General features: G+C 51.3%; 1 protein-coding gene across 1 annotated transcript; it reads right to left on the bottom strand.

The window, feature by feature from the left end:
• Positions 1–2,963: 2,963 nt before the first annotated feature.
• On the bottom strand, positions 2,964–4,975 carry LOC119093974 (uncharacterized). The gene is made up of 2 exons (XM_037217010.1): positions 4,901–4,975; positions 2,964–3,854 (listed from the first exon to the last, which is right to left on the bottom strand). Exons 1-2 carry the CDS (start codon positions 4,954–4,956, stop codon positions 3,116–3,118), a joined length of 795 nt encoding a protein of 264 aa, XP_037072905.1. The 5' UTR covers positions 4,957–4,975; the 3' UTR covers positions 2,964–3,115.
• Between the last annotated feature and the right edge of the window lie 5,292 nt (positions 4,976–10,267).

Below are 10,267 nucleotides of genomic sequence, written 5' to 3'. Positions count from 1 at the left end.
TCGACAGCATTGCAACAAAAGCGATGGGGCTCGTCCAAGATTGTGGGGCTCATTGGTACTTTGTTATCTCTGCGCACGCATCGTTATAGAGGTAGTGCTAATTTTCCCAAATGTTTTAGATACGACCCTCAAAATCCCTCCCCCTATAGTGATGGTTTGCGCGCAGATGCATTACAGCACTCTGCATCACACTGAAGTGAAAACGTACTCGCCGTCCGGCCCGAGTACCGAGCACAGCGGGACATCAGCACACTGTCAGCTCTACCTTGGCGCGTCAGAGCTTGGCACGCAGCCGGGATCGCGTCAACGGGGGCGGGGAGATATTTAGTGCATCAGACTTGCCTTTCAATCTGAGAGGGGAGAGCACCGCAATTTCACTTAGGGCCCTTTAATTTGGGGTTTTATCGTATCTACCCCGTCCTTCGCACAGCTATTGGTGCGTAACTGCTGATGTCTGGGGGAGGGCGCTTACACCCTGGTTCATCCCAAATGGACTTCGGATCCCGTGCTTTTTTCGCACAGAATGCTCATTTTACAAGCTTTTCCGTTTGAAGTGTAATTGTGAGGTGAGATGGTCCAAGCTGATTTAAGCTTGACCCTCTTTCCCTTAATTTGCCCCCCTCAATCTCAGAGGCGTGGTCGCGCTCCCCATGACCGCAGGGACTCAAACCAGCGAGGGATTCTGAGCCGACCTAGGGGCTCTGGGCGTTTCTGGAAGCTTGGAATAGGGGTACTTACGCGTTATTGTCCTGTTTCAATTTTTCAAGTGGAGCATCCAATAAGTATAATTTGGGCTCCCCTCAAGCGCTGGGAAAATGATCTGTCCAGACTCATTCAGACCGTCAGACAAATTGTCCAGACTCACTCCATCACCACCACCCACCTACCGTCCGACACTACCTGTGGCTACTTCATTGGTTAGAAAGAAGTAAAAAACAATCGGGCGCTTGAATTTGACCTACAGCTTTTTACGAGCACCACAGGCCGGGTAAGTACCTTTTACTTGAAATATGCAAAACTGAATGTGAGCAGCCAGCCGCCAATTACCTTTGTCACGCTGCCATGGCAGACAGTGATGACAGGTTCAAGCAATTTTTTAGTTGCGAAAAGCACATTTTTCAAACTCATACAGCATAAATTGTCAGGCGCTTTTGCACAAGCTGTTTGATCAGGCGTGTTTGTCCTGCAACGCCACAACAAAACATTATTGCGATTTCCCCATGTCCGTTAACGGTTGACAAGGAAATCGCAAGGCTTTCAAAGGGCGGAAAAACTGGAAAGCACACGTATGTCGTACAGGTTGACATCTCACCCAACGACGCTAGACTTACTAATACTAAGGGAAATTAATAAAGTAAAGAAAACATAAAAACGGACATCCGTAACTGGAAAAGTCAGGTTCGTTGCGTTGGCAGACCAGGACGCTCTATCGTGTGCAAGCCATGGATCGGCCCGTTTGGGGGCGTTCCCAGGTATTTAGGTCAGGTCTCAACGACCAGTGCAGGCGCAGACGTAAAAACTGTTCCGCTGCTGCTGTCAAAGCGCCGGCCAACAATAACCGATTTGAAACAGTCCCACTCTTTAGTGTGCCTGCAGTTGAACGGAATTTTTAGCAATAGCACCTTTTTAGAAACCCATCTCGATGACACCGTGGCTTATACTGAAAGAGATTGGACCATGAAACTGCACGGTGACGTGTTGACACGTTTTGTAGCCATGGTATACCCCAAAAAATGCTTTCTGGACAGGATTTAAGTGGCAGTCAATAACAAACTTATTCACTAGAAATTAATTTTCGTCACCGATGAAAGTTGCCAGGCCTTGCGTTTCCCAAACACAATCAGTTTTAAGCAACGTCATTTGCGAATTAGTGTATGAATGCTGAGTAAGTGGACTATATCTGTTGCGTTCGCATCAAAAGTCCTTTGCGCAGTGTAGCGGATAGGTTTGTGCGCACACCTCTCTGTATTTGTACTGGTCTCACCGAGACAACAGCATGGTGGCAACTCTGAGCATCCAACTACCCGTTGCTCAAATGGATCACGCCAAGGGCACACGTGTACCGCCAGTGGCATAGGAGGTAACGCGTACGCATGCGCGACACATGCGCTTTGACACCGTGCCCCTGTAGAAATGTCTGACGTGGTGTCCAGTCACGGCGTCTGTCATCATCCCATCTGCCGTCACGAAACAGATCATCCCCGCACTGCCCGGGCGCGAGTGGCGAGCTGCTCGTTGTCAAGCGTCACGACACGTGCAGGGTCGCATCAGACGGCTCGTTGTCCAGCGTCACGACACATGCAGGGCCACATCAGACGGCTCGTTGTCCAGCGTCACAATGCGTGCAGGGCCGCATCAGACGGCTCGTTGTCCAGCGTCACAATGCGTGCAGGGCCGCATCAGACGGCTCGTTGTCCAGCGTCACAACGCGTCCGGGGCCGCATCAGACGGCTCGTTGTCCAGCGTCACAACGCGTTCGGGGCCGCATCAGACGGCTCGTTGTCCAGCGTCACAACGCGTCCGGGGCCGCGTCAGACGCGCATTAAGCTGCCGCTCAGCGCAACTCTGATTGGGGTCCATGCCCCCACAGACGACTGACCCGCGTGCAAAATTTGGTGATTGTGAGCCATTGCCGATGCTTCTGACTTCAGCTCGAAGCCGTGCACGCAAAGGGTGCAGCTTCCCTGTGTGGTACGGGGTACAGCTTCCCTGTGCGGTGCTGGGTGCAGCTTCCCTGTGCGGAACGGGGTGATATCAATGGTTTCCCATCCTCCCTCTGACATTTAGTTGCCTCACTTCCAAACCGCGTCCCAGGGAAGAGTTTGAGGACCGGCAGTTGTAACATCAGCGGGCGTTTCTCTGCGGGCGGCATTTTTTTTAAAAAGCCGGAGTCTTTATTCGCTCTCGCAAACCCTCGTTAGGCAAACCATTACGAGGACCTCGAGATGACCAATGACGTGTCACAAGAAATTAGGTTCCTCTCTAAATGGATGCCATGGAAGAAGACAATGAATTATATTTTACAGATAGGTGTTCATATGCATCGAACCTCACATCAATAAAGCGAGCATGCAAACCACGCGCCACATGCGTGCGTTTCCTCCAGATGTCCGTCCTATTTCACCCAGGTGACGTCGGCAGTCACCGGCAGGCATAGGCCGTACTCCTCCTGCACTGAAGCAACGCACTTTGGGTTCGGCCTGATGGAGAGCATGTTGTACCCGGCCGCCTCGATGCGCTGCAGCAGAAGCAGATTCTCCCTCGCCACCTTCATGGTGAAGCTGGACTCCGGCTCGCCCATCCTCTCGTCCGCGTCAAGAACCACGGTCAGCGTCAGCTGCTTAGCCGAGATCCGCGGCTTCTGCTTCAGGAGGTCCGCCAGGATCTTGCCCTCGAGCCCGGGCGCCGAAACGTCCAGCAGGTCCAAACTCTTAACGCGCATCTTCTTCATTTGCATGCGCAGCGAGAAGTTCTTCCACTTAGCGAAGGTCGCTTCGGCGTCCATCTCCGTGACGTCGTCGCTGCTGCAGCCGAAGTTGACGAGCGCCTTCTGAAAGGTCTCCGGCTGGTCGTTGTCGGGATCCGTCTGCAGCGAGAGCACACGACAGGCCCCGGGCCTGAGGTAGTCGTCGCCGATGCAGACCCGCCGCCGGCTGTACATGTGCATGTCGAACACGATGTCCTTGGGCTTGAGGTCGGGCGCGTCCCTGAAGTTGCACTCGCAGTCGCCGCCGAAGGTCAACTTGCGCCGACACCGAGCCGTCACGTGGCTTTCGTTGAGGGAGGCGGCCAGCTGCTCAATTACTTGGATGTCCGGAGCCGTATTTGATGCGCCCTGCTTTGCCAGGCAGGAACTGCAATGGCATGGGGCTGCGTTACATGTCAGATATGGTGCTTTACGCGTGATATGCACAGGTATCACATATGTCACTGGGTGTCTCGCGACAGCGTTAGATACATATCAGATGTCATGATATTCCAGATACATCTGATCAGTGAAAGAGGACTCCAGATGCTATGTAATGCACGTCAGGTGTTTTCCGAAATTGACTGTCTGAACCATTCTTACCGCACATTTCGAAATTTTCCGTTCCCTTGACCTGCATTGGCCTGGCCAGGTCGTGACGCATTATTAAAGTGAAATATTTGGTTGCACACTCACGCAACTTACGGCTACAAAAAAGGCAGTTATTTAAAAACCGTGTCTCATATCATTTTATACACTTTTAAATGGGCTGTTTAGACAGGCATGGATTTCTTGCAATCCTACAATTAAAGCATAATATGCCCTTTCCCAGTCCCTTAGCATGGGAAACACAAGATTTATAAGGGCAAAAAGCTCTATCACGCGGGTTGAAGTCAGATATCAACAACTCACTGTCCCAGTGGCACAAGACCCAGAAATTACTGGCGAGATGTGACGAATTCTTAGCGAAATGTTAGAAAAGGCATGCATATTGTAATGACAAAATTCGTTTGGACATCTGGATATATACAGAAATATGCATTTACCAGGATGGTTATGTTTTTGACGCAAAGGTCCACAAGCACACGATAAAAATTTCACGGCGCGTAAAAGCATGCGTTTGGCGCTACGGCAAACAAAATTGATAAGCGCAGAGAGATGGCGACTGCAGCTGTTAATAGCCAACGCCTATGAAAACACTTTCCACTGATAGTAGCTGTACACTTTATATATATATATATATATATATATATATATATATATATATATATTCAAGTAACACATGTTGAATTACATCACACATAGTTTAACAGGATTGGTACAGATTTAGTTATCAGAAGAATGTTGAAGCTTACAGAGCGAAAGAGTGCTGCTCTCAGGGCTCTCAGAGCTCTCAGAGTTCAAAACTCCGGCGCGGCCTTACGGTCAGCTCACCAGTGCCAGAGTCCCACAAGAAGAACAGCCACCCATCGTTGAGCGTTCCCCTTCATAGCGGCTGTGTACGTGGCCAGCCGGAGTGCGACTGGCGGGGACCGTACGTTGCACCTGCAACAATCGCCTGAGGGCTTCAGCTGAAAGGTGCCGGCCCGAACGGGCCCGCTCGCCGACCGGTCGCGGCCTGCACCGAAAAGACTATGGTAACGCGGTTTTCATACAGCACGTTAGGAAACAGGGAGCGTAATGTTTCATGATAGTATGCTGACGGTGCACGGCCAGCATCGGTGGAACTTCCTTTCTTTAGTGTAGCCTTTCTTGCTTATCAATGAATTCAGACATGTCATCTTTGGGTATGGCACAGTCGGAGTATATCAGAAACTCAGAGGAGCTCCTTCACGGACAATTTTCAGAGTGTGACCCTCCAGTGACCACGACGCGGCCCGGGCCGCCGTGATGGGGTTGCTCCGTTTCGGCGCGGCACCTCCGATGGAGAGACGCAGCCTCACCCGAGTACTCCGCTTCTCCCGCCGGCACGGCCGGTCTGCAAGCGGTCAGTGCCCTCTGCAGGTCCTGCTCGTGGCTCCGAGAGAGCTCCACCCGGGGAGCGCCGCACGGGTAATGGGCAAATGGCGACGCCGCACGGTCTCAGTGAGAGGGGAGCTAGTGCAGTTCGGTGCGTAGAAGCGCACCAAAATGTGGGTGGGTCAAGTCATTCTGGACGTCGGATATTTCCGCGTGTATCGCGTATGGTTACTGCTAAGCAGTCTCGGCAAGGGATGGGTCATGAGCCAGACGAACACCGGTTGCTAAGCGCCTGCAAGCCCGGACTTCAGTTACAATGGCCGTAGAGCTCATCTATTTTTCTTCGTCGTTTTTTCACCAGCATCAGGAGAGGGTACCTGAGTTTTCCTAATGCAATCATCAAATAAATATAAATGAGTTAAATTTGTGAAAAAAGACACTGCGGTATGTAAATGCTGACCAGGCATAAACATGAGATTACCGATTTACTCACGTGGTTACTGTCGGACAAACCGTGGTTTTCGGGCTGATAAACGGCCATTGAGTTTTCCTGAAGCGCAGGAACGCAGCCAGTGCCTTGGTTGGAGGGGCACAAGGTTGAAAAAGGGCCCCTAGATAGTAAAAGCCCCCCCCCAAAAAAAAAATAACCGGGTGTGGCCCATTCGTTGTTGGAAGCATTCTGTTTTTACACTTTATATATATATATATATATATATATATATATATATATATATATGTGTGTGTGTGTGTGTGTGTGTGTGTGTGTGTGTGTACATATATTACACATTTTTACCCTCTATAACTGAAATGGAGGCCGGGCGCCACCGCAAAATCAATTCTGCCTGGAGTTTCTAATGTCAATGAACTGAAAAGTCGTACGTTGAATGAGCTCATGAAATAAATCGTTGACGCCCTTCATTTTACAATGATCCAGTGTAATCCTTTTAAACAGATATAGAACGCAGAAATTTTGTCATAATTTTTATCTGGGTTGCGCAGGGATATCAAGACCTCCACAAATGTAGCTGTAAAATTGAAATGCTTCAAAAATTTGTATAAACATGGCCAAACTATGTTTGTCTGGATATATTTAACATTAGCCAAAATCATGAATAGTGATGAACCTAATGTGCCGTGATTTTGGGCAAGCGCGCTCGCATATTTTAGCAACAAATACCTCGACGCCAGGCGTTGCATTCTCGGGAAACCACGCAGTGCCGGTCTGCGGCCAACACTAGGCCGTAGCCAACAGGTGGACGAAAATGATGGTGCATGTAAAAGAAGTACCTTTGAACGCTTTAGGACACAAAATCGTACATGTAGAGATATTCCGGACGTACATTTCACCTATGCGATTTTTAGATTGATGACAATAACAGAACGGCTTATACAGCACCGCGAAGTGGTCCTGAAATCTGGCGGTGGAGCTGAAAGAATACAGCTGAAATCTTTCTTTTCGTGTTGCTGTAACTTTTTTTGTCCAGAAGACAACCACAAAGTAATGAAAAAATGATTCGGCGAAAGGAAAAGTAAAAAAATGAAAGCATAATCTTTCAACCACACATGTTTTGAAAAAAATTCAAAAACGTTATTTTGTGACGGTCGTTGTTGCGCGATCCCCTGGCCGATCCGGAGCCCCTTAGAGAGATGCGTCATATCACACTGGTCCGCCCCCTGGCGCGGGAGGCCTTCTGACCCGTGCAGTTGACCACGGATCAACGCATGAACCGTCATTGACGCAACAACATCCCTGATCGCCGCGGGTGGCCAAAAAATTGGCACACAGAGCCCAGTTCGGCGTAACGGGCTCATTCTGACATTGAGTTGGAGGGACCACCGTTTGGTACTGGGGTCCTGACCGGCACAGGATCCTTGTATTGCCTCAATATGAGCACTCATAATGAGTTCTTATTATTCCTTAAATTGCCAGAAGGCCCCGACCAACACTCGAGATACTCAGTCATTTGGGCTCGGGTCCCCGTCCCTGTTCGCAGATCTCCCCTGGCCAGTTCGAGTCCCCTTGTTGACACAGGATACCCTGTTAGGCACTGTGGGACCCTGAGCGATATAGGAGCCCCGACCCATTTGCCTCGCCCGCAAGGCATTGTCCTTTCTACGGAAATGGGCCACCAGAGCTCAGACCGCCACGGAGCCCACTGTCCCTAGTTCGTGATCTCCGGCAGAAATAGAGGAACGCTCTGTCTCAGAGGTCCCTACCGGTGCCAGAGATTCTTTCACTGACATTTGAGATCACGACCCTATGGGCGGGGTTCCTTAATGTGACCTACAGCTAGCTCTTCAGACCTTTCAGTCACACGATCGGGTCCTTTGATCTTTGAGATCTTTCGTCCCCCCCCCCCTTCCTTTGGGTCCCCTCAAACATCGCTCCGACTCGGGGACACTTGCCGCCACAGGACCCCTGCTAGTCGCTGCGGCTACCGACTGTTCGGTGTTCGAGGTCTCTGACCGACTTAGGCGTCCGCATTGTCTCAGGGGTTCCTTCAACGGTACAAGAGGAGCTGTGGCTGATATTTCAGGTCACGACCCTACGGGCCACCATTCTTTATTTGACCTACAGCCAGTCCTTCGGGCGCTGATGTCCTTCAACCTGGCCTTTGATAGCTGGGTTCAATGGGCCGCCCGGGCTGCTCTTCGGACCTCATCGGACACTGCCTTTGGTCGGCTCGGGGTCCTTGCCAGCACAGGACCCTCTGTTAGGCACTGTGGGCCCCTGACACATGCAGGGGCCTCGACCAGTGCAAACCACTGGCCCCGGCCCAGCACTGTACCTGATTGGGAGGTGGGTCCTCAGGCCAATACCGACACGGAGCCAACGGTGCGGCGAGGGTGGCACCTGACCGACATATAGGCCCATATCGACTCAGGGGGTTTCCGATTGGCGCAGAGGGCCCCCTGACTGTTATTATGAGGACCCGTCTTCGTAAGCTGGGGCCCCAAAATAAGAATTCGACCAGCCCCTTGTGCCGGGCCTTTGATCGTCGGATCCGGTGGGCCCTCTAGGCTCTTCGGCCACCTCAATCACTGCCTCTGGCCGACTCCGGGCCCCTTGTCAACACGGGGCCCCTTGTGGGGCCCGAGCAATGTAAATCGCTGGCTCCGGGTTTGTCCTTGCTTGGGAAATGGGCCCTTGGGCCCATGCCGCCACGGAGCCGACTGTGCGTCGTTGGTGGTTTCTGACCGAAATATAGCCCCGTGTCGACTCAGTGGGCCCCTGACCAGCGCACAGGGCCCTCTGGCTGACATTGGAGTGCCCGGCCCTGCGGGCTGGGGTCCCTGAATGCGACCTCCGGCCGGTCTTTCGGGCCCTTAATCGTAGGTTCCGAGGGGCCCAAAGAGCCCCTCGGAACTTAAAGGAGGGCGTGTCCCCTGTGCCCCCCCCCCCCCCCCCCTCCCTCTGCCTGCTCTTCTGCTGAAATGTGATCTTCTGGATACAATGCAAGGCTTAGAAACTGCATCATTTGACTCATTAAAATCAGCATAACCCTGATAGACAATCGTCATGGTCCATATCATTTCATACTGCGCCACCTACGTTCACTAACCCAAATGCCCAACGCAACAGACTTGCACTACGTCAACGGTACCGACGCTGCTGCCGCCTATCGGTGCACACGGTAAGCTGGGGGCACAGCCGCGGGGCGGAGCGGCAGCATAAACATTTGTTCTTCGGGCCAAACATCTGTAATTGGACAGCCAGCGGCTACAAGAAATCTCCATTTGCAGCGGCGGGGATTACGGGCCGGGGATAGTATCGATCGGGCCTCGGCTGTCGCGAGGTCGACGGCGGCGATGCGGAGAGGTCCGACCGGCGGCGGCGACGGTGGCGCCACCTTCACCAGCGGGGCGCCTCCGGGGAGCGGCTGGGTACCGAAAGGTAGGCGATTGTGGTTTTGTTCAGGTGGGATTGTTAAGGCCGTTAACGTCTGCCAGGAAAGAGTGAAAAGTTGGCAAGTGCATGATAGTGTGACGTGGATGCACGAATGGTAGGGTGCGTGTGCACGCATCGGGTAAAATCGTATCGAAATTCGACGAGAATAACTCTGGAGTCAAGGATGTTACAGCTTCAAAACCTTTTGGCTTACAGCGCCCGCAGACCAACGGTAACGAGTTCATGCTCATATCTGATAGAAACATTGTGGGCACTAGGCATGTGAAACTCCCACGGCACCTCAAACGGTGACAAGAACGCTATGATGACGGAAGTTCAAAAGCCCGGGAACAGAGGGCACTTGGCCAGTACAGGCGTCTGTCTGACTGCAGAGTCACATCTCGTAAATCACGCACACCTTTTTAGGCACAACGTGTCATTGTCGCCCCTACTGCCGTATTTGCTTCGTCATTTATGCGTCGGAGTGACGTTGGCTGAGACGGCAGTCGTTAGGCTGTGATCAGAGCTGCCATCACGGCCAACATGATGTTTGCTATTACCATGACATTCACTCTCACATTATGGTAAGTGGATGCGTAATTTTCCCCTCCTATTAGTTGAATTGAAGAGGTGTCAATAATTTGGTGTATCGAGAACATATAATAATAATTGTAAAGCTTCCATTAGCTTTAAACGCACGTTAGGCAGTTGGCTCTACTGATTGCACAAAACGCATATTTTATTAATTTGCGATGTCGTTCTCTCACGCGACGCTTTCCGTTGGATAGGTTGATAGATACCTTTGTTTTGCTCTACTGAAAGAAAAAAGTATATAAAAAGTTACGCGACCTGGGCTCTGAGGATATAATAGGTTTAAGCCTTCGCCACCAGATGCCTCGAATTTTACAAAACCAGTTCGCATGACCACTCACGCAGTTTAACAACATAATGAT

Source organism: Pollicipes pollicipes, unplaced genomic scaffold (assembly GCF_011947565.3).
Source record: "Pollicipes pollicipes isolate AB1234 unplaced genomic scaffold, Ppol_2.1 Scaffold_4002;HRSCAF=4701_pilon_pilon_pilon, whole genome shotgun sequence".
Taxonomy (NCBI): Eukaryota; Metazoa; Arthropoda; class Thecostraca; order Pollicipedomorpha; family Pollicipedidae; genus Pollicipes; species Pollicipes pollicipes.
The sequence above is the reverse complement of the archived record's forward strand: the minus strand, read 5'-3'. Positions and strand labels throughout refer to the sequence as shown.

Excerpts from the sequence above, each read along its gene's own strand:
- LOC119093974 (XM_037217010.1), bottom strand. The coding sequence starts at position 4,956 with ATGAAGGGGAACGCTCAACGATGGGTGGCTGTTCTTCTTGTGGGACTC. Across the intron at positions 3,855-4,900 it reads CTTGTGGGACTCTGGCACTG|TTCCTGCCTGGCAAAGCAGG; the intron begins GTGAGCTGACCG and ends ATGCCATTGCAG.